The 22,304-nt window shown below is 52.8% G+C and overlaps 3 protein-coding genes across 21 annotated transcripts; 1 reads left to right on the top strand and 2 right to left on the bottom strand.

Annotated features, from left to right (window-relative positions):
- Window positions 1-1,071: 1,071 nt before the first annotated feature.
- On the bottom strand, window positions 1,072-13,549 carry Bag6 (BAG cochaperone 6). Of its 18 annotated transcripts, none has more exons than XM_087898543.1 (26): window positions 13,407-13,549; window positions 12,618-12,738; window positions 10,236-10,353; window positions 9,941-10,137; window positions 9,648-9,701; window positions 9,424-9,498; window positions 7,678-7,913; window positions 7,188-7,317; window positions 6,652-6,849; window positions 6,231-6,483; window positions 5,973-6,050; window positions 5,753-5,860; window positions 5,522-5,634; window positions 5,341-5,428; window positions 4,730-5,049; window positions 3,935-4,226; window positions 3,621-3,790; window positions 3,427-3,480; window positions 3,200-3,302; window positions 2,993-3,117; window positions 2,706-2,852; window positions 2,555-2,614; window positions 2,308-2,451; window positions 2,124-2,231; window positions 1,510-1,656; window positions 1,072-1,237 (listed from the first exon to the last, which is right to left on the bottom strand). In XM_087898543.1, exons 2-26 carry the CDS (start codon window positions 12,723-12,725, stop codon window positions 1,142-1,144), a joined length of 3,522 nt encoding a protein of 1,173 aa, XP_087754669.1. In that variant the 5' UTR covers window positions 12,726-12,738; window positions 13,407-13,549; the 3' UTR covers window positions 1,072-1,141. The 18 variants fall into 18 exon arrangements, with proteins under 18 accessions (XP_087754669.1, XP_087754671.1, XP_087754686.1 ...); XM_087898545.1 differs by having other exon boundaries at window positions 5,341-5,425; XM_087898560.1 differs by lacking the exon at window positions 13,407-13,549 and adding an exon at window positions 13,251-13,385.
- A 2,855-nt stretch (window positions 13,550-16,404) lies between these two features.
- Apom (apolipoprotein M) lies at window positions 16,405-19,118 on the top strand. Of its 2 annotated transcripts, none has more exons than XM_085679982.2 (6): window positions 16,405-16,708; window positions 16,928-17,082; window positions 17,307-17,386; window positions 17,691-17,793; window positions 17,955-18,053; window positions 18,982-19,118. In XM_085679982.2, the coding sequence occupies exons 1-6, from the start codon at window positions 16,595-16,597 to the stop codon at window positions 19,094-19,096; spliced, it is 666 nt and encodes a 221-aa protein (XP_085536108.1). In that variant the 5' UTR covers window positions 16,405-16,594; the 3' UTR covers window positions 19,097-19,118. The 2 variants fall into 2 exon arrangements, with proteins under 2 accessions (XP_085536108.1, XP_048293835.1); XM_048437878.3 differs by having other exon boundaries at window positions 16,467-16,708; window positions 17,691-17,789.
- A 139-nt stretch (window positions 19,119-19,257) lies between these two features.
- C18H6orf47 (chromosome 18 C6orf47 homolog) lies at window positions 19,258-21,971 on the bottom strand. The gene has a single exon (XM_048437877.3). It carries the CDS (start codon window positions 20,847-20,849, stop codon window positions 19,950-19,952), a length of 900 nt encoding a protein of 299 aa, XP_048293834.3. The 5' UTR covers window positions 20,850-21,971; the 3' UTR covers window positions 19,258-19,949.
- Between the last annotated feature and the right edge of the window lie 333 nt (window positions 21,972-22,304).

Genomic DNA, 22,304 nt, shown 5'->3' with positions numbered 1-22,304 from the left:
ATAGATCTGTATAAGTGTGGCAATAAATAACCAAGTCACACTCACTACTGAGCTATCTGCAAGTCTTTGTCAAAACTACTCATAAGTCTTCAATTTAGCCTCAGGCAGTTTTTTTGTAAAGAGCAGTAAGTCACATTCTTTATCAAAATATGATAAGCACATCTCTAGCCAACATATTCTCTTCTGAAACCTCTTAAGCCAGGCCCCCACAGTTCAAAATACCCACAGCACCACGCTGCTACAGGCACCTCCTTTTTCCTACTAACATGGTCCACTAAGCTCCATTTAATGTACTTAGCTACTTTCCTAGTCCAAAACTCACATTCCTCCAAACAAAAGCATGGTCAGGCCTATCACAGCATTACCACAGTTCTTGGTAAAAACCATTTAGAGACACAATAACCATGCAACTATGGGGTTGGCTTACAGCTTCAAAGATTTAGTTACTATCAACATAGTGGGATACAGGCAAACATGGTGCTGGATCAGAGAGCAGCACCGTACCCACTGGGCCTGGCCTGAGCTTCTCCAACAAAGCCACACCTAATAGTGTAGTGACACTCCCTATGGGGGTCCACTTTCTTTCAAACTACCATAGTACCACATGGCCTCCTAGTTTTCAGGTTTTCTTCAGCATGGAGCTTAGTCATTAGGCCTTCCTGTTCCAGAGATCCAGGGACAAGTTGTAAAACTTAGGAGCTGGCCTGAGCTTAAAATGAGAGTAGCTTAACTGAAGTTACAACAGCAGCCTCTTAAGAGTTAGGATAAGGGGTGGCAGAGGTACATGGGTGCCACAGAATGCTAGGTCTATTCTAGCTTTTATCTTTTGAGACAGGGTTTCTCTGTGTAGCGTGGCTGAACTGGAGCTTGCTCTGTAGACCAAGCTGGCCTCTGCCTCCCAACTGCTGGGATTAAAGATGGTACCACCACTGCCCAGCTGAGTGCCATCTTGATAGGCCTGCACAAAGTCCATAAGGAGAGTATGAATGATGTATGTGTACTGGGCACCTAAGGATTATTTGATGAAATGTGTGAAGGAAATGAAGGTATTCCACACTACCAGACAAAGGAGCCAGGAAAATCCGACTTTTATTTCTTAAATACTGTGAAGGAAGGGGGAAACGGTCCCCTGGTGAGAAATCTAGGGGTCGTCAGCAAATGCCCGGTGGGCATTAGGGAAGCGCTGGGGGCTGTAGTTGGGATCTTCCTGCAGTCGTTTCTGGATATCAGACCGGAGCTAGAAAGAGAAAGCACAAGCAGATTGGAGGAGCCCTGGTTTAGCCCTAGGATCCCAGAAATGCAAAGACCAACCCTCAGGATGTACTTCCCTGCCAGCCATGCTGGCAAGCCCAATGTGATTGCTGAGCCTTCCCAAAGGCCACAGGAAAACCTTGACCACCAACCGGCAGCCCCCACACTACCAATTAATCTCTGAATAGATACAGGGAAGCAGGAACCTGACCCGACCCTCCCAATAGACCATCCCTATTCTGCTGCAAAGTGGGGCACCTGCTGCCTGTAGCTCTCCTGAACCTCTGGTGCCTCCAGGTCCCGGCTCAGGCTCTCGGGGCTTGTCAGGGGCCGAGCTCCGGCTGCCTTAGCTGCCCGGCTCACTGCCTCTGAGAGTAGCAGCTGGGGGCCCTCACCCTGCATTGTCTGGGGACGGGTTGAGAGGGAAAAGGGGATCAACATCAGACCCAGTGCCACCACCCAGTTCACCCTTTTCATTAGTTAACCAGTCTCTATACTAACCAGGGTGGGGGGACAGTCTGCATGTGGTTTTAACAGCAGAAATGCCTTCCTAATTTATGGCCAGAAAATGTTTGATTGCAAAAGAAGGCACCAGCAGGTCAAACCATCTGAGTCTCAGAGTTAGCTACTCTTCAAGGCAAAGCCCATCTTACACAATGGACCCTAATCACTTGGGAAATCACACAGCTGAGGTACCAGAACTGCCAGAAACAGTAACATGAAGGTTCATGTGGTCACACGTACCAATCATGAACAGGCCTGACTCCCAAACAGGCTTCCTAACTAGATGAAGAAACTGAACTAGCAAGCAAAAGCCTCTAGCTCAACAAGGGTACGGGATAGAGAGAGACATCCTCAGGAAAGAGACCAACCTTGCGTCTCTTGGCAGGCATACCACTGAGGTAGGCATCACTCAGGGGCGGCTGAGGTTTCACCTTCCGCTGGCTCTGAATGTCCTGCTGGATAATAGGGACCCATTCCTGGGGAGGAAAGGATTAGAAATAATTCCCACAACTTACAGCTCTTTAACCCACTGGATCAACTCTTGCCACTTACTGGGGGAACTGCAGCTGCCCAAGGCTCTGCATCAGCTGAAGCTCCATCCTGCTCATCTCGGGAACCCCCCTCGGGAGCAGGGGGCGGGCCTCGGGACATGGCTTCTTCTGCTGTTGTTCCAGGGGCTGGAGAAGCATTCTCCCGCTAGAAATGGCAGGAAGGTCCAGACTTTAGAATTCTTTGCCCCCAAGCCCTTTTTATTCCAGCCTTCTATGCATTATCTGGCCTCTCCACCTCTCCCTGGTACCTGAGGTTCAGGGGAAGTTCTTTCTGCTCCCTGAACTTCCATTGGCTCTTCAGGAAGGGCCTGTGAAATTAGACAAAGAAAGGAGCTGGTGGTGGTGTGGGAGGAGTCAGTCCATTCATCTCCCCAGCTTCCTTCCATCCCGACTCCATACCTGAGGGGGGTCGCCGACCCTGCGCACGTATCTGAGGATGGCATCGGGGCCCACAGGCATGTGCTCCAGGACTACCTGAAGCCTCAGTCCCATCATGGTCGTCAGCCAGCTCACCAAGGACGGGTTCACTCCACGAGACATGCGACGCTGAGGGTTAGAAATCCCACTTTAACTTTCAACCTGCTCATGTGATCTACACCTACACAGCAGGTGCAGTGTCTGTAGAGAAATATCAACACTACAAGACTAGTTAACAAAGAAGCTAGAAACCAGAGAACCGTGCTTACAATTCGGCCATTGATGACGGCAGCAAGCTCCATCTGCTGTCCCCCCAAGCAGTGCAGGTTCAGGGCCAAGCACTCAAACAGGCCCTGGTTACACAGTTCCAGCAACCGGGCTCCAAATCCACTGTCTGCAGGAAGATGTGAGAGGGCCCGTGAGTCTGGCAGTCCCGCAGAGCCAGCACACCCCCTCCCCAGCTGCCCTGGCCTCACCTGTGCAGTGCAGCACGTGAGCAGCAATGCTGTTAAACTGCTCCTGGAGAAACTCTAAATTTGTCCGGATGATGTCCACACCTGGCTGAACCTGCACCAAAGACTGAGACACAGAAAGAACTCCAAATCAGGAAGGACCTTGAGGCTCTAGAAGGTGGAAGCAGCAGGAACCCCCTAGCCTCCCCGCCCAAACTTAGACAGGAAGAAAACACACAAAGGATACTCACAAAACTCTCCCGCACATATTCCTCCAGGCCAGTGATCAGTGTGTGGGTTGCCATCTGTAAAGGAACGTCATAGTTCAGGTTTAGTACCACCTACCCCTAGAGTCCAGCGCTCACTGACTGATAAAGAGGCAGTCAGGGTTAAGGAATGGAGGTGGGGAGCAAGGAAAGCTCTAGGGCCCGGGGCCTTCATTTACCCGGATGTTGCCAGGTGTGGGCTCCTGACCACCCAGGTAGTGCTGGTGGAAGAAAGCTCGCAGCTGAGGCTGGAGCCGCTGCAGTGGCTGGAAATGCCCATGGAGAAGCATCACCACATCCACCATTGAGAAATTCTGGCACAGAAGAGAGAGCAAAGCTCCAAAGAATCCTAGGGAGAGGGTCAGAAGTGAGCAATGGCCCTCACCTCCTTGCCTAGCCCCCACAAGCTGTCAGTCTAATCCTTAGTAAAGAAAGGCCAACTATCCTTCCACCCTGCTAGTTCCCAAGACTAGAGCATCTCCATTTAGCTTACCAAGAGCCCCATCAGCCCCAGGCTCAAAGATGTTGCTGGATCCACTGAGGCGTTGGATGAAGGCAGCAATGCTCTCACTGCTGCCAGCCCGAGCCCCCAAGGAGCCCAGGAGGGAGCTCAGCACACCCTGTACCACCGAGGTGAAAAACTCCGGTGGCAGGCTCTCAGGACCCAAGCCTCCAGGACTCCCTGCTCCACCAGAAGGGGACCCTGGTGGGGGTGTGGTCTGCTGCTCTGGGGCAGGTGGTGGGGGTGGAGGAGGGGGAGGGGGTGGAGGGGCAGTCTGTGATGCCTAACAGAGAAGGAATTAAGAACAGAAGACAAAGACACAGGGTCAAGAACAAAAAACTGCATCAAGAGGGCACAAAACAACAGGCCTGGGAGAAGGGGAGGGAGCTAAATTCTGATCTTGACTCTAAGAAAAATAAAAAAACTCTTTTTATCACTGTATTTAATGTGTATGGGCATTCTGCTTGACTACATCGGTTAAACGTGTATGCTTGGCTCCCATGGGGACCAGAAGAGAGTGACAGATCCCTGGTACTGGAGCTACAGATGGCTGTGAACCACCATGTGGGTGCTAGAAATCAGATTCAGGTCTCTCTGCACGAGCAGCAAGAGCTAGCTTTGATCTTAATTTCTAGGCGGGCATCCACAGGTCTTCAGGTCCCATCCTCTCTATGTCACTGTCCCCTCACTAAGGCAGTTATAACTATTACTCCGCAGTCATAAAGCGGCAACGAAGACCACTGCTCTACTGGGCTGGGGCACAAGGGAACAAGGACAGCCACTTACCTGCAAGAAGTCAGTCATGCCCTGGAGAAAAGCGGGCACACCAGGCATCGCAACAGTGATAGTGGGAGAGGCCAGTCCAGGCCCGCCAGCCCCGGGCCCTGCAGGCCCTAGCAGGTTCCCCAGAAGCTGAGAGAACTGAAGGTCGGCTGCAGAGGGCTGCGGAGGGGGAGGCTGGGCAGGACCCCCAGGAGCAGGGCCAGCAGTTGTAGCTGTGTTAGTGGTACCAGCACTAGCTGACGCAGTGGCCGGAGCTGGTGCAGGGGCAGGCGCAGGGGCTGGGGCAGGAGCTGCAGCTGCAGCCATTCCTGGAGTCCCCTGAGCTGCCAAGAACCAAAAAAAGTACAATTTGAACAAAAACCAGATTACAGCTGCCTCATCCTGGCCTTCCCGGCAGGAAAACAAAAACTAACAACTTCTACAAGACTAGTGTATACGTGAGCAGGACAGGCTGGGTCATCAGGACAGCTGTCATAGACGCCCTTTCCAAAATTACTCAGGAGCCCAGGCTAGTTTAGAAATTAGAAGTCTACAGTCTAGGATGTCCTTGAACTCACAGTACCAGCTGCAGCTGGAAATACCTAAAGTCTGAGCTAGAAAAGACCAGGACTCACCCACAAGGACAGGCTGCATAAGAAGTTGCCCCACAAGGCCGCTCACCATCTGCGCCAATGAAGTGTTTGTACCCAGCCCAGTGCCCTGCTGGGGAACAGGAAAAAGATTCAATCTTGTCCCTCCCACCTCCCACAATCCTCCAGTATTTTCTCACTGATATTTCCCCCAACCCTTGCTCACCAGAGTCCCAGAGACTGGAGGACCCCCAGGATGGGAAGGCCGCGCCTGTGGAGGAGTGGGCCGAGCAATCACCACCCGAGTTGGTGCTGTTGGGAAGCCAGGCACTTGCTGTCCTGTGGGTACAAAGAGAGACCAAAGAGGGCTGAGGGTTCAGTCCTTACCCGCCAGCAGACAAGACCCACCACCATAAACTAGGCCCCACCTCCCAGGCCTCCCCTTCCAGGTCATTACCTGCGGCCGCGGAGGCAACAGCTGCCACCATGGCCTGATGAGTGATCTGGTGGGCGACGGCGTGCATGAACTCAGGGGGCAGGGAGGGCAGCTGGATGAGGGTGGAGCCTGGGGGGTGGGTCTGATGTAACCTTGAACCTGGACCCCTTCAAGCCACCCACTCAGCCCTACCCCTTTTCTACCCAGAGCTCTCAGCCTGCTCCGATAGCCTCATTCTTACCAAGGGTCTGTCCGTGACCAGGAGGTCCCAGGGGACCAGTGGGAGCACTCGGGACACCACCGGGCTGTGATCCAGAATCTGAGCAGGGAAGACAGGAAAAATTAAGAAGGGCAGGGCTAAGGCTTGGCTTTACCCTCCTGAGATCACCCATTCCCCAGGTCTCCAGAAACCCTGCCCTTTCCTCCACTATCTCTTTACGCAAACCCAAGGGCAGAACCCCTGCCCCTGCCGCTCTGACAGCAATGGTCCCTGGCTCACCTTGAATGTTCATGTGCATCATGACCACAGGTTCCACGCTCTGGTGGGAAATCCGGATGACCCGTGGGTGGCTGGCAGCTGAGGGTGGAGCTGTCCCCGGTTGGGGGGCTCCTTCAGTTGATGAATCAACAGTGGTAGAAGATGGAGGCAGGGATGAGGCCTGGCCAGAACCGGGGGAAGCTGCCTCCGAACTGGGAGCTGGTGGAGGCCTAGTCCCATTGCCTGTCATGGTCACAGTAGTTCCCACATTGATCTGAAGAGACGGATGCAGATATGAGAACAACGCAGGGGCTGAGAGCCACCTCTAAAGACTCCTGATGCTGTTTCCCCAGCTCTTGCTCCCCAGCCTCCCAGCAGTCATCTGGGTCACCCTCATCTCCCATGCCCCTGTTCTCCCTCCAGTCAGGCTCCCTGAACCTACCTGAATGGGAATGGCTGCCTGCTGGAGCACCATGGGAGTCGTGTAGTGAGACATGGGCCGCACCACGTGCAGATGCCGTGGGGGTGCACAAGCCAGATTGCAGCGCAGGTCAGACAGTGCCACGAAAGTGTTGCCCAGCAGCCGGAGGCTCTCCCCCACCAAGTTGATCAGCCTCTGGTCCTCCTCACGGCCCTCATGCTGTGCCCAGGGCAAACCCAGAAAAGCAGGAAATTAAGAACAGGAATGATGCCTTTGGAGACTGCCATGTGCTCTGTCTTGGGAAGCTTCTACATGAACTAAAGCTTTTCAATTTTCAAGTAAATTCTATTCAGTATACATAAATACCTTTCCACAAGACACAGCAAAGTTTTAGTAACCACATAAAATCTTCCTAAACAACTAAGGACACAATAGTCCACAGACTGTCCCCATCCCCATCACGTAGACCAGTCCCCTATCGAGGGGACTTCTGCGCTAACACTGATCTTGACCTGCCGCTTCCAGGTATTGGGCGGGAAGGCCATCCAAAGGCTCACATTGTTGTTGTAGTCTGTGGTGGCAGCAGCGCCGAGGACCTCACAGTAGCGCTGCAGGAAGGGCTGAAGACGGCGCTGCAAGCGCTGCAGCTCCTGGAGCACCTCCACGTGCTCGGCAGGGGAAGGATGGCTGCGGGAACACAGGGCAGTGAGCTGAGCTGTCCTCCAGGGCCCTGCCAGCCCCCAGGGATTCTCTTTGCAGAGAATGGAGAAGAAAAAGTAAATTGCTACCATGTCCCAGCATGGGCCCGTGCAGAGGAGGCAAAAAGAGCTCAAAACCAGACTAGGCCTCCACGAAGCACAGGCGGAGGCATTCAGAGCATCCTGCCTCAGACATTAGTGTTACACCAGCGCTGACCTTTGACGACGCCCGCCCCCCCCAACATTAAGACCCTCAGCAACCACTTTCCTCCCTTCCTATCTTCCTGGTCCCAACACCACACCCATGACCACTCCTTCCTGGTCCCCAAAGGTTCCCTTCATCTCTCACTTGGGTGTATTTGTCTCTGGAGCAGGTGTTGGACCCGCTGGAGCTGGACCAGAAGGGGTAAGCTCTGGAGTCTGGGCTGGGGTGCGTTCCTCCATGTCTTCTGACTCCATGGGCTCTCGAGGAGGTACTTCACTTTCAACTGGTTCTGATGGTTGTGAGCTCAAGGCCGTCTCCGAGGCCACAGTCGGCGTCTGCGGGGGTGGCTGACTGGCCTGTGCTTGGGGTCCCCCTCGACACTGAATGTGGAGGAAGAGTCGGGACACCAAGGACAGGATGAAATTACTGCTGCTGAGGGTTATGCAGACCACGTAAGTCAAGAGTGGAGATGGTGCCCAGCCAAGGTTCCCTGAAGGCAGGGCCGTGCATCCCTAGGACTGGCAGAAATTGGGTGCACGGGAACCAATTGTAACCTCTACAGAGTAGGGACCATGCCTTCCTAACTTCCAAAACAAGGAGTGGAAATGGTCACAGGTTGTGGCCACAACAAAACTAATATTTAGGGTATCCCCATCCTGAACATGATGATCGTTAAGAAATTTTAAAAACTGCCCAACAGTGGCAGCATACACGTTTAATCCTAGCACTCGGGAGGGAGAGGCAGGCGATCTCTGTGAGTTCCGGGCCAGGCTGGTCTACAAAGTAAGTTCCAGGACAGCCAGGGCTACACACAGAAACCCTGTCTCAAAAGCAAAACAAAACCGAAAGAAAAAAGAAATTTAAAAATATGGCATGCAGCCTTGCATGGTGCCTCACACCTATAATCACTGCACTTAAAGAGGATGAGCTAGGAGACACCGAGTTCAAGGACAGCCCAGGACAGAGATAGCTTAAGGAAAAAGAAAAAGGCTACTTCTCTAAATGCAGGGACTCTATGGCATTATCTGGCAAGTCTGAAATGAACTCTCAGAAACCGGCATCAGGACTGGTAGCAGCACACAACACTGGAGCATGCCCATAAACCTCACCCGAGAAACTGAGGCAGGCAGCCTCACAAACAGACCTTCTTTGCCTAAAAGAACTATATAGAAAACCTGTCGAGCAGTGGAGTCTCACGCCTTTAATCCCAGCACTCAGGAGGCAGAAGCAGAATCTCTGAGTTCAAGGCCAGCCTGGTCTACAGAGCAAGTGCCAGGACAGGCTCCAAAGTGACACAGAGAAACTCTGTCTTAAGAAAACCAAAAGAGGGGCTGGAGAGATGGCTCGGTGATTAAGAGCACTGCCTGCTCTTCCAAAGGTCCTGAGTTCAATTCCCAGCAACCACATGGTGGCTCAGAAACATCTGTAGAGATCTGGTGCCCTCTTCTGGCCTGCAGGCATACATGCAGACAAAATACTGAGAATACTGTATACATAATAAGTAAATTTAAAAAAAAGAAAGAAAAGAAAACCAGAAGGAAGAAAGGAAGGAAGCAGTGGTGGCCTTTAAGCCTAGCACTCAGGAGGACTCGGGAGGCAGAGGCAAGTGGATCTCTGTGAGTTCGAATCCAGCCTGGTCTACAAGAGCTAGTTCCAGAACAGGCTCCAAAGCCACAGAGAAACCCCGTCTCAAAAATACAAAACAAGAGAGAGAGAGAGAGAGAGAGACAGACAGACAGACAGACACACAAAAGAAAGATAGACCCAGAGTAGGAAGGCAGATTCCTGTAGCCGATGTGATTACAGCCAGCAATGTTCTTACTGCGAGACCATGAGAAGAGAGGACAGAAAAGAAAGAAACTATCTAGCCTGGCAGACTTGCCCACTCACCTCCATCCGGGACAGTAGGGTCTGGATATCCCTGATCATGTGTTGAGCCATCACCAGCCGTACCCGGGGCTCACTCTATAACATAAGGAGGATGATCAGGGCAGGGCCGAGACTAAGCCGTGAGCTCCACAACATACTACACCATCTCCTCAGCCAGGTTCCCCCCACCTCATGGCCTCCTTCTCCCAGATCCCCTTCCCTGACCCTCCCAGGCCCCTCAATACCTGAATTGGGGCCTGTTCCATGTTGATGTGAACATCCACAGCAGAGCCGTCACTCTGGGGAAAGGGTAAGGGAAGTTGCTCTGGGAGAAGCCACATACTAAGGCCTCCATACTGCCAATTCCTTTTCTGGAGCCCCTACCCTCTTTTCCTCAAAAACTGAGGCCACTATAGGTCAGAGGGTGTTCCAAACTCAAGGCAAGACTCAAAATGCCTGTCTTCTAAGCTCCCTACAGCTGCCATAATGAGAGCCACTCTCCCCACAAAACCCTCCCGCACAAGAAACACAGGCTCACAGGAAGATTGAAGGTTCCAACCATGACATAGCTGTTGGCATTCCGGTCATGAACAGAGGCTCCAGGCCCCCGAGTGCCAGGCAGGGGTGCCCCACCATGAGTAGCTGAGGCAGACCCTGTCCCAGAAGATGCTCCAGATGGGAGCTGAGTCTGAGGAGGAGCCCGTTCCACCAGGTGGATAACCTTCCCCCCAACATCTGCAGGAAGAAAAAGAGATGCACACCAAAGCTTGTCAGTAAAAACCCATAGCCTCAGACAGCAACCTCAGCCTCAGGCAGCTCCCCCAGGCCCTTACTGTATTCTTGGAGTTTCTTATCATCTTGCAGAACCCGGCCCTGGTAGATGAGCCGTTGTTTCTCAGAAGGGATGCTGACAGAGGCAGCAATATGCTCCTTAAATTCCTTTACATTCATCTGAAAGGACAGTCATGCGTCAGAATCAGAAAACCGAAGGAAGAAGAAAGAGGGACACCTGACTTCAGGTGCTGAGTGAGTACAAGATAAACAGTGTCTCTAGCCAACTGTACCAATGGGCAGGTATTTATCAAGCCAAAACAAAAACAAGACAAACAAAAACCCCAGACAGACAATAAACAAAGCTAGGTATGAACAGGAGGAGGGAAAACCCCAATAAGAGCTATCACCAAGTCTGTTCTTGCACAGGACCTCAGTTCAATCTCCAGCACCCATACTGGGCAGCAGTTCACAACTACTAGTGAACTCAGCTCTAGGAGACCCAGTGTCTTTGGCCTCTATATAGAACCCTTGTACCCACAGGCACGCACATACCCTGCCCCCACAAACCAATATATAATTAAAAATAAGCAGAGAGTGGTGGTGTATGCCTCCAGCACTTGGGAGGCAGAGGCAGGTGGATCTCTTGGGAGTTTGAGGCCATCCTGGCCTACATAGTGAGTTGCAGAGAGACTGTCTCAAAAATAAAGAAAAAATCCAAACAGTACCCCACAATGATAACAATAAATAAATAAAATAAAAATAAATCTTACAACAAAAAAGCCAAACAGCTCTCCCTTTCTTTTTGACTTAATATATAAAGATACTGGTGTGCTCCTTTTCTAAATGTAAAACCATACCAGGAGCTCACAACTAATCTAAAGCTAAAAACAGGTGGGTATTGTGGCACAAGCTTCTAATCCCATGGGGGCAAAAGCAGGTGGATCTCTGTGACTACCAAGTCAGCCATGGCTACAAAGTGAGACGCTGACTTAAAACACAGAACGAGTGGCTAGAGGTGGCTCAGAGACTAAGAACAACTTGTTGCTCTTGCAAAGGACCAGAGTTTAATTCCTAGAACATGGAGGTTTAAAACCATCCATACATAACAGTAGGTGCTGTGACTTCCTAACTCCCACAAGGAGAGGAAATTGTCACAGGGCCTGATGCCTCTGACCTTCTTGGGCACCAATCACAGACATGGTGTATACACATTATACTTGCAGACAAAACACACATAAAATAAAAATAAAAACTCATGCATAACAGCACATGTCTTTAATCCCAGCACTTGGGAGGCAGATGCAGGCAAATTTCTGTGAGTCTGAGATCACCCTGATTTACACAGTGAGAACCAAGGCAACACGGATAAACAGTGGGTACACTGAGACCCTGTCTCAAAAATCTTGCCAAGCAGTGAGTGTTGCTTGCTTTTAATCCCAGCACTCAGGAGGCAGAGGCAAGCAGATTCCCACCACCACCACCAGGCAAGGTTTCTCTGTAGCTTTTGAAGCCTGTCCCGACTTGCTCTGTAGACCAGGCTGGCCTCGAACTCAGAGATCTGCCTGTCTCTGCCTCTCAAGGGCTGGGGTTAATGGTGTGTACCACCACCACTCAGCACAAGTGGACCTCTGAGTTCAAAGCCAGCCTGGTCTACAGAAGGAGTTCTAGGACAGCCAAGGATACACAAAGAAACCCTATCCAAAAAAAAAAAAAGTCAGGTATGATACACACACCTAAAAGGTGGCACAGACAGTGGAGGCAAAATGGTCAAGAAGTCAAGACCAGCCTGAGATATTGTCCCCACCCCCCAGAAAAGAATCTTCCTAATTAGAATTAGACAAGTGACTCTCCGTACGGGGCAGAACTAACTCCCATGTACACCTACTCACAAAAGCTATGTGATGTTTCAAGTGTTTTAGAAAAACACGAAAATGACCAGCTCATGATTTTTTTTCCTCAAAGGATCATGCAGTAAAAACAAAGATAATTGCGTCCACACCGCACCTTACAAGCTCAAGGGATTCAAACTATGCCCTAGATACCGGCAATTCTACCTAACAGTGGATGAAGGCAGGTTTCTGGACTCTATGTAGTATAAACCTGTGAACAAGTTGTTCAAAAAAAAGAACAGACATACCACACTTGTCTGAGGTCCCTAGGCTGCTTCCGGTCTCAAAGGCCGGAGTCATGTCTGTCCCTTTGGGCCGAGGTCCACCCAGCACAGGTAGAGATTCCTCCTATTTCCCTGCTTCACTGAGTCCCATCAAGGTGAAGACAGTCGGAACAAAATCTGCCCCACTCAACAGTAACCACACCTCCTTACACAACAAGAACATCAGATACTCTATCCAGCAAGGGACAAAGGAGTCAATGACAAGAAAATTGGGCTTATCCCTAGAACACAAACGGGGTATCAGCTCTACAAAGATCCGCTGTCTCACCTGAGCCCCCACAATAAAAGTCCGAGTCTGAGAGTCCAGGGTCTTCACCAGTACCTCCAGGCTGTCGGGCTCCTCCATAGCGGTACTGGTATTATCACTCGGCTCCATGGCCGACAGCTCTCTAAGGAAGAACGGGGCGGGGGGGGGGGGGGTTCGCTGTCGCCCGCACTGTGTTTTATAGACACGGAAGTCTCTGGGTCCAATCTCCGCCCCAACCCCTTAAAAGTTTCTCATACATAAACACATAAATCCATCCTCGCCCTCATCCCTCCTCTCTGATTTGGGGGCACGGGAAGAGAAGCACAAAGGGCAGGAGATCGACGGCATAGGGAGGTGAAGGACGAGAGGTGGGAGGGGCTCCACGATGCCAATCACAATAGGGAGAGCCAGTTGGGCTAGGAATCGGGGAAGCAAGCACGAGACCGACCGGAGACCAGTGTCATCACCGGTCGCGACCGAGCAAGCGCCCGCCCGAGAGATCGGGAAATCCTAGCACAACGCGGGGCGGGGGGAGGGGGGAGTAAGGGGGGGAGGGGAGGGGAGGGTCGCGTCGCGCTGGAGTCGGCGGAGAGGGTGGCTTCGCGCACGCGCGCCACCACGACCGAACCCGCCTAAATCACCACGGACACTCACGGGAGCCCGGACCGGCTCGCTGACCGCCCCCTCCTTCCGCCTCCGCCTTCCGTCGGTGTTCCAGCGACAAGACTTAACCCACACGCGGCCAAACACAAACACACACATACACAGCCCACCACCCCGTGGCTCCGCCCCCCGACTTCCCCACGGTACCGTCACTTCCGGTCTCCCCCAACCAGGCACCAAAGGCCACTTCCGTTTCCCCGATCGTATGGGGGGGGGAGATCTCGAGGCGGTACTTCCGGCTTCCCCAGGCTCCCCCCCAATTTACTTTTGTGGGGCACGATGAGAAAGTCCACAGCCCCAAACAGTGAGTTTCTAGGGGGCGAGACGGGCCGGGGTCGGCCTAGATGGGAGGGAGCCGGACACCCCGAGGAGCCGCCGCCGCCACCGTCGCCCGGGGACCGCACTGCGCCTGCGTGAGCCGCGCTGCGCGTGCGCACAGCTTAAGGACTTCCCCGCCCCCCTCGGGCGGTGTGCGTTTCTTCCCTGCGCGCGCCGGGGCGCTGCACGACCCAGGTGGCTACTCTAACGCCTGAAGAAAAATTATGAGGGGAGGGGGGGGAAGATGGCTGCCCCTATATCGAGAGACGCCGCGGGCGCCTGTAGGGCACTTGCGGGGACTGCGCCTCGTTCATCTGCGTCCGTGTGTGGACGGACGGAGAGCGTTTATAGGCACGCTCCTAGCCGCCTAAGCCTCGGCACTGCTCCGGTCCTCTCGTCGTCCCTGCGCTGCCGGAAGTCACTTTTTTTTCCCTGGACGGTTGGGGCGTTCCGTGGGCTGGGTTGGCTTGTGCCCGGGTGTCTGGTCCTGGCGGGATTGGGATTTTGTAGACATTGGGGCGTCAACTCGTTTTTGCTTGAGAGCTCCCAAGGGAGCTCCATGCTATAGGATAACTAAGCACTTTACTGCTTTTTAAACGTTTGTAAAAATAAAGAAAGAAATGGAGCCGGGCTTGGTGGCGCTCGCCTTTAATCGCAGCACTCGGATCTCTGTGAGTTCGAGACCAGCCTGGTCTACAGAGCGAGTTCCGGGGCAGCCAGGGCTACAGAGAAACCCTGTTTCAAAACAAAACAAAACCTCTTTGAGATCGGATTAACGGGCAAGAGAAGGGGGTTGCACAGGGCGGGACGGTTACAATTTCTCTGCCGCCACCCCCACTTTACTCCTCCTAGGTGCCGGTGCTGATGAGAGAGGTTCAGTAAGCATTTAGTGAGCAGTTCTTCGGTGCCAACCTGTATGATAAAACTCAGTGTGTTTCCTTAATTGCCTGGAACTCATAATGTTCTACACCTCCACCGCCCAGTGCTGGAATTAAAGTCGTGTGGCATCCTGCCAGACTACGGTTAAGTAAATTTTTCCCCTGAGACTGGATCTCACTGTAAACCTGGCTGTCGTGGATCTCAGAGAGCTCCACCTGCCTCTGCCTCCTGAATGATGATGTGACCTTGCATCTGCCACAGCATAGCATAAATGTAGAGAAACGTGCTGGTATCCGCTTTCCACTGTTTGATGATCTGGCAATCCAAGTCAGGTCCTTAGGCTTGGCTTGCTCCCAAGCACCCTCACCTGCCGTGCCATTTCCCTAGACCCAGAGTTTAGATTTTTATTATAAAAACTTCAAGGGCCTGCGTGGTAGGGCACCTACTTGGCAAGCCCGAAGCCTTTGGTCCCATACACAAACCTGATCATTACTCCAGCAGAATAATCAAGCCTATCATCATCCACGTTTTTGCAGTTGTTCTAAAGCTAGTATTATGTACGTAACCAGGGGTGGCCTGATTGGCAGGTGAAGGGACTCTGACAAGCTTGAGTGTGGGGCATGAGCCTAGGTGGCTCTGGCAGGCCTTGCCCTTCTCCCCCATTCCCTCGGCCTTGCTGAAAGCCATTAGGTTGCATTCCTAGAGCTAGTTGGCAATGTCTATTCCCTTATTTGGCCACTTCCTCCTCAGGCTGACTACCAAGGTCCAGCTCTCAAAGTCCTGAAGTTCAGCAATCAAAGGCCCCCTTTTGGCTCAGCTAATGAACCTGCCTAATTAAAATTAAACACCTCATCCTAACATGGAGTTTCCCTTTTTACCTTTATATATACGTTTTTGTTTTTTCAAGACAGAGTTTCTCTGTGTAGCCCTGGCTGTCCTGGAACTCGCTCTGTAGACCAGGCTGTCCTCGAACTCACAGAGGTCCACCTGCCTCTGCCTACCTGGGACTAAAAGCCTGTGCCACCACTGCCTTGCCATTTTTATGTATATTTGAGCATGAGCCTTAAGGCTCTTCAGGAGAAGACAATATTTATGTAAATAAATCCCACCTCATTGCATTGACAGCTCTATACACTAAGACTATCCGGTGACTGTCTTTTGCATTACATTTAATTCCTGACAATCTAGCAACCTACCATTTAAAACCTACAACCAGCAATAACAGTGGGTACTTTGCAGTCACTACGATAGTGGATATCTACTTCTGATCTCATGTAACTCTGAGACTAATGAATTGCCCATTCCACAGATGGAAAAAATAGCGAGAGAGATTACTACAACTGTCCCAGGCGCTGGGGGTGTGGATCATTGCTACTCCTGAGCATGCCTGGTATGCATGAAGCTCTAGGTTTGATCCCCAGCACCAAGAAGGGGAAAAAACTGTCCCTAGCCCAGCGCTGGTGGTTCATGCCTGTAGTCCCAACACTTGGAAGGCAGAGGCAGAGGAATCTCAGTGAGTCCAGCCTGGTCTACAGAGTGAGTTCCAGGACAGCCAGAGCCACAAAGCGAGACCCTGTCTTGAAAAAGAAAAGAAAAAGAAAAAAAGGAAAAAGAAGCCCAGCGACCAGCGACTGACTGGCGCCCGTCCTAACACTTATCAGCTTGTCTTGCAATGGTTTGTTTGTAAAGCTGTTTTTCCGTCTCTTAAAAAAATGTCCCCTAGGATTAGCCAGTTCCTGGCAAACAACGGAAATTCCCAAATCTGCCAAGTGAATGAATGAAAGACCTAACCCAGCCACTTCTCCTCGGAGCTTCACAGACAGCAGCACTCCAAGTCAGATACAGGCCGGAAGACTGTAGGCTCGGCTCTCCTCCTGACTCCTCCTGACACCTGGGAGTCACTGGACATGCCAGGATATACTGTAGGGTGGTTGCATCCGGAAGCGGGGGAGGAAGGCCCCAATGCTGTAGCTCGGCTAGGCTTGGGTTGGAAAACAAGGCTAGAGTTACTTATTAGCAGGTAAAAGGGTCAAGGGTCGAGGCAAGGGGGCTGAAAGCGGAGCGGACTGAGCGGCCAGCAGAGAACAGTTAAGGCAGAGGTCCCCTCGCCCACAGACAGCAGCTCTCTCCTGCCCGAGATGTTCCACCAAGTCTGGGCGGCTGTGCTCTACCTCTACGGCCTTGTCTTTAACTTCATGAGCCAATGCCCTGAGCACAGTCAACTCACAACGCTGGAAGTGGGCGAGAAAGAGGTATGGACCGAGGAAAGGGAAACCCGAAGAAGCTGGAAGCCGTGGGTGGGTAGCTCAAGATGACTAGAAAGCATGCTGGGAAAGGAGGGGAGAAGATGAGGGTCACCAGAACCTCAGCCCTGACTCTTGGTTCTTGGTCCGCTGACTGGTGGAAAGGCTGGATGGGTTTCCCGCCGGACCCACTAATTCATCCTCTTGCTCCCTTCACTGCTTCTCCAGTCCCCAGATCCCCACCTGGGCACGTGGTACTTCATCGCAGGAGCAGCCCCCACCAAGGAAGAGTTAGCGACTTTTGACTCGGTGGACAATATTGTCTTCAACATGGCGACCGGCTCTGTCCCAAGACAGCTCCAGCTTCGTGCTGCCATCCGCACGTGAGTGTTGAGGGAGCAGAGGCACCCACTGGGTGTGTTCTCTGCCCAGTCACCCCACCCGGAGTCCTTGCCCACTGCTGATAGAATGGGCCTAGCTCTCCCTTGGCAGCTTGAACCCCAAAGAGCTGGGCTGTGGGAAAGGGCATGATGGGAAACAACCAAAGGTTGGTAGTGTGGCTGGAAGACACTCCTGTCTTTCTACCTTACTACTGCCACCTCCGCAGGAAAAACGGGATCTGCGTGCCCCGGAAATGGATATACCATCTGACTGAAGGGAAAGGAAACACAGACCTTAGAACTGAAGGTTGGTTTCCACCCGCTCTCCCTCTGTCTACTCTCCCTGGGCCGCGTCCCGCTCCAAAGTGAGGATTAGCCCCAGGACCTCTTGCATGCTAGGGAAGCACGCCATCACTGAGCTATCCCCAGACCCCTTTCTAACCTTTCATTGCCCTGATGGTTGGTGAACTAACCCTGTAGCTCAGGCAGGCCTTGAACGTGAATCCTCCTGCCTCAGCTTCCTGAGCAGCTGGGATCACAGCCCTGCACTACTAGGCCTAACTCAGCTTGGTTTTGCATCTGCCCTCATGATCCTCTCCCAATCCTGACAGGCCGCCCTGATATGAAAACAGACCTCTTCTCCAGCACATGCCCAGGGGGAATCATGCTGAAAGAGACGGGCGAGGGATACCAACGCTTTCTCCTCTACAGTGAGTGGGTATACAAGGCAGGAAGTGGCCGAGGGAAACTGGAAGGCCAAAGGATCCCCCTTTCAGAACAGACTGGGCTGATCTTCACCAGGTCCCTTAGGGAGTTGGGGGGTAGGGCTTAGAAGCAGGAATGTTGACTGGCCTGGCTGCTCCCTGTCCTTCCAGACCGATCACCACACCCTCCGGAGAAGTGTGTGGAGGAATTCCAGTCTCTGACCTCCTGCTTGGACTTCAAAGTCTTCTTAGTGATTCCCAGGAATCAAGGTGAGGGGTCGAGGTCTCCCAGAAGAGGCCTGGGAATCACCAAGTCTTCTGTGGGTATTGTCAGCAGAGGCCATGGCTCAAGGCAGACGTTATCAGGGTGGGTACATTGAGGCCTCTAATTTTCACAGGCTAGAATAGCACCAGGAGGTCTTGGCTAAGAGCTGTGGAGTCACCAAGCAGGGCTCTGGGTGACTCGAAAGAGCATTGGCTTCTCTTCCAGAGGTCCTGAGTTCAATTCCCACAACCACATGGTGGCTCACAGCCATCTACAGTGGGATCCGATGCCCTCTTCTGGCATCAAGGTGTACATGCAGATAGAGCACTCAAAATAAATAAATAAATCTTAAAAAAATAAAAAAAGAGGCTTTGGTCAGGTGACAGAGGCAGAAGAATCGCCACAAGTTTGAAGCCAGCCTGGTCCCCACAGTGAGTTTCAGGACAGCTAGGGCTATGTAGTGAGACTGTCTCTCAAAAATAAAAATAAAAAGGTTTCTGAGTCTTTTGAGCAGATTCTCAACCTGCCTGACACTGCGACCCTTTAATACAGTTCCTCACGTTGCGGTGACCCCGAGCTATACAGTTACTTTTGTGACCCTTTAATATAGTTCCTCACTGCGGTGACCCCGAGCTATTCAGTTACTTTTGTGACCCTTTAATACAGTTTCTCACTGCGGTGACCCCGAGCTATACAATTCCTTTTGTTGCTGCTTCATAGCTGACTTTGCTACTGTTGTGAATCATAACGTAAATAGTAAATATCTGATGCGCAGGAGGTCTGACACCCAACCCCCACAAGGGGGTCACAACCCACAGGCTGAGACCCACTGCTTTAGATGCTAACGGGAGCAAAGGGTAGTGAGAGAGAAGGGAGCCTTATCCCTAACCCATTCCACTCACTGGGCTTCCTCTCCTTCCTCCCTCCCGTCAGAGACCTGCCAGCTGTCCAGCAAGTGACCTGTTACTTCCATCTGTGTGCTAGACAGAGGGTGGGAGCTGAGCTGCGAGGGAGGCTTCAGAGACTCTCCACACCCTCTCAAGGATAATAAAGATGGTTCTCAATCCTCATCTCCGGAGTTTTGTCTGCAGACATCAGTCACTTCTCCATTTTGGCATGCCCCCTGCCCCAGAAGGAAACCTCTGCCACCCACAGCTGTTTGGCACCACGAAGGACACAGAGCAGCACCTCTCCGACCACACTGGTAGATTTAGGATTTAGGGTAGCACATTTATTGCTGAGTGAGCAAATCCCTAACACAAGTGGACACGAGAGGCGCTGTGCTTTCCCCGCTGCCCGGCACAGCCCTTCTGAACTGGTCCTCGCGCCCATGTGGCTTGCACCATCCCTGTCTCTTCGGGATCTCACTGAGTACCAGACCCTCCCTGCAGGTACAACACCTGGGGCCCCTTCTACAATCCCTGCCTCACAACTCCACTCTCCTAGGTGGCTCTGATCCTAGGATCCAAGGGAAAGCATGGATCTCCTCACTACCTCTTAATGCAGAGCTCTCTGTCCGCCTCTGGCCTTGCCCACCCCGGGACCTGGAAAGGACCCTTCGGCCTTCTTTCTCCATCATCACTTTTATTTCGTTTGTTTTGCTCTTTAAAAGTGGAGGTGTGGGAGGATTCGAGGTGGTAATTTAAAAAAAAAAAAAAAGGTGGATAATGTAAAAGGAAGCAATAACAACAGCTGGTGACTCAAATGGTGGCGTCCCATTGTCCATTCTCAGACACCTAAACAGCCCCAATCTGTCACCTGTATGACAGAGGCTCCTGTGCCTTCATGCTCCTGAGTCTCCTCCCCATCCCTGAGGTCACTGTGCTTATGATCTGGGTTTCCCCACCTTCCTCCCAAAGGCCACACCACTATCTTCACCCTTTGCCCCCACCCTCACCCAGTCATAGCACCCTCCCTGGACCTTCCCTTGGCTCCTTGGCCTCCCTCCCCTGCCCCTCAGTCTCCAAATCAGTGGTCTCCTCATCCTCAGTAGGTTCCCGGAGGCTGACAGCCAGCACCAGGGCCTGCAAGAGGCCAAAGAGGCAGGCAAAATGCAGGGGGTGGGCAGTAAGTAGGCTCAGCACAGCGTGGAGCCCATGGAGGGCGGCCAGGAAACACAGCAGCCCGTGTAGCCAGAGCCCCACAGGTCCTCGAAGGCCCACAGCGTCCAAGATAGCTCGAAGCGGCCTGGAGCACAGAGCCAGCAGGGCTGAGGCTAGCAGCTCGAGCAGGTGTAGGGTCAGGTTGGTGGAGATCTGCAGATACTCCTCTGGGTCCCGCAGGTAATGTGAGGGAGCCCCCGGTTCCCCCCGGAGCCAACGCAGGAGCTTCTGCCTGCGACCAGGTTTCTCCAATAGGGCTTCTGGTCCGGTGGTGCCTAGTCCTCCTGGGGGTGGCACTCCAAGGTTCTTCACGCCGCCAGAATCCACAGAACCCACTTCCAGTTTAGGAACGGCTCCTCCAGGAATGGCTCCTCCAGCCTCCAGTCTCGCAGGCTCTTGAACGCCAGAGGCAGTCTTGTCCCGCTTGAAGGAATCCTTTCTTTTGCTCCCAAGTTGATCCACTTGGACCTCTCTGCTCGACTCTGGAGCAGCCCCAGGGATCCTCGGTTTCCCTGAGTCCTTGGTCTTCTTGAGAGGTCCCACATCTCCCATTGTCTCTGGGGCACTGTCCCAGTCACTCCCAGAATTCTCGGGGGAACTGTCCACCCATCTGGGTTCTGGGGCAGGCAAGCCAGCCTTTGTTGATTTCCTGCGTCCCCAAGGTCGAGGCAGCCAGCCACCAAGCCTTCGCAGGAACATGACTGAACTGTGTACTGAGCCCCCCCAAATCTGCGACCGCTTCCTGACTCTGCTTAAGATTCTCGGGATCTTCTCAGAGGCCGGAATCTGTTCCGGTTCAGAATAGGTATCTGCTTGGTGATGTCTGATGTCGTCCTAACTCTGAATTCAGAAAGAGCTCACGCAGCCTCAAGTGTGGTAAATGGCCTGCCTCCTTGTCAGTTTTGGGGAAAAGAAATCCATCTGCCACCCCGCACACTCACAGACTTCCAGGGCCTTATAAGGCCAGGATCACCCCCACAATGTTCTGTTTTCAGATTTCCTTCCCAGAGGTCAGCACCCCAAGTTTCACTCACCAAGGCCACACCCCAAGGTGCCCCAAAAGAGGGAGATGGTGCTCCATCGAAGAAGGAAGGTACGTGGTCCAGAGTCCTTCGGTCCTGAATTTGAGGAGCCTTAAACCGCGCTGCCCGAGGGGGCTCAAGGAGCAGGAAGTCCCAGGTGGGAGGAAGCCGGGATGGAAGTGTCCAGCGAACTCCGGGCGGTTACACACATTCCTTAACTTAGGAGGCTCTCGGTCCACAAAGTGGCCCCACCGTCCCGCGAGGGCGCAGCTGAGACGCGGCCTCCGCAAGGTCAGAACGGAGACGTCCTTGGAGACGGCAGTCGCGAGGCACAGTGCAGGCCTCCCCGGGGACCCAGGCGTCTGGGCGCCGCACGCTGCGGGTAGCTCTGGGGCCCGGCGTCCGGGGAGCGGCCTCCCGGAGCCGTGCGAGCCCGGAAGCAGCTGTACCGGGCCGGGAGGGACCGGCGGGGGCGGAGCCCGGGCACTCGTGAGGCGGACCCTGCAGAACGACCTCCCCCGTAGCCCCCGCCATTCACTAGCGCAGGCGTAGAGAGAGGATCACCTAAGCCAGAACCTGAAAACAAGTCGTTTTGCTTTTCACCACCCACCTCCGACTCGGCGCTTCGGTCCTTGGTTTTTGTTTGTTTTAAAAGACAGAGATTCCCTACACGTGTAGCTCAGGAAAGGCCTGGGCAGATAGAGGCCAGGCTGGCTCTGAATTGGTTCTTAGCTTCTGCTTCCCTAACGCAGCTCTATGGTTCTGCACATCCCCTGCCACTCCTCCGTTTCTCACCTACCACTTCACGTATTGCTGGCCCAGAAAAGTAAATAACAGGAGCCACGTGACTTAAGCAACTGCCCTTTGCCTTTCGTGACAGTGATTTGAAAGCTTTCACGTCTCTAGCACTTGGTATGAGCATCCCAAGTGAGCCTGGGTGCCAAGCAGGAAAGAAAAATGTCGGAGAAAGTGCTGCCTGTTTTCGGGGAGTGAAATGGAGTCTTGGGGCCATCTGTGGAGGATCAGGACTGTAACTCCAGAAGCACTTGAGCAGCAGGTGTGAAGCTCTAGGTTATATCCTCCACATTGCAAGGCTCTGTGTGTGTGTGTGTACACACCTTAGTCTTAGTAT

The sequence above is a fragment of the Myodes glareolus genome, chromosome 18, assembly GCF_982192425.1.
Source record: "Myodes glareolus chromosome 18, mMyoGla1.1, whole genome shotgun sequence".
Lineage (NCBI taxonomy): Eukaryota > Metazoa > Chordata > Mammalia > Rodentia > Cricetidae > Myodes > Myodes glareolus.
This window is presented reverse-complemented; position numbering and strand designations above follow the sequence as displayed.

Coding starts and splice junctions, on each gene's coding strand:
- Bag6 (XM_087898543.1), bottom strand. CDS start 12,725: ATGGAGCCGAGTGATAATACCAGTACCGCTATGGAGGAGCCCGACAGC. Junction 9,499..9,647: donor TGGAACAGGCCCCAATTCAG/GTATTGAGGGGC, acceptor CTTATGTTATAG/AGTGAGCCCCGGGTACGGCT. Junction 4,227..4,729: donor GCATGACTGACTTCTTGCAG/GTAAGTGGCTGT, acceptor CTTCTCTGTTAG/GCATCACAGACTGCCCCTCC.
- Apom (XM_085679982.2), top strand. CDS start 16,595: ATGTTCCACCAAGTCTGGGCGGCTGTGCTCTACCTCTACGGCCTTGTC. Junction 17,387..17,690: donor CACAGACCTTAGAACTGAAG/GTTGGTTTCCAC, acceptor CAATCCTGACAG/GCCGCCCTGATATGAAAACA. Junction 18,054..18,981: donor AGTGATTCCCAGGAATCAAG/GTGAGGGGTCGA, acceptor CCCTCCCGTCAG/AGACCTGCCAGCTGTCCAGC.
- C18H6orf47 (XM_048437877.3), bottom strand. CDS start 20,849: ATGTTCCTGCGAAGGCTTGGTGGCTGGCTGCCTCGACCTTGGGGACGC.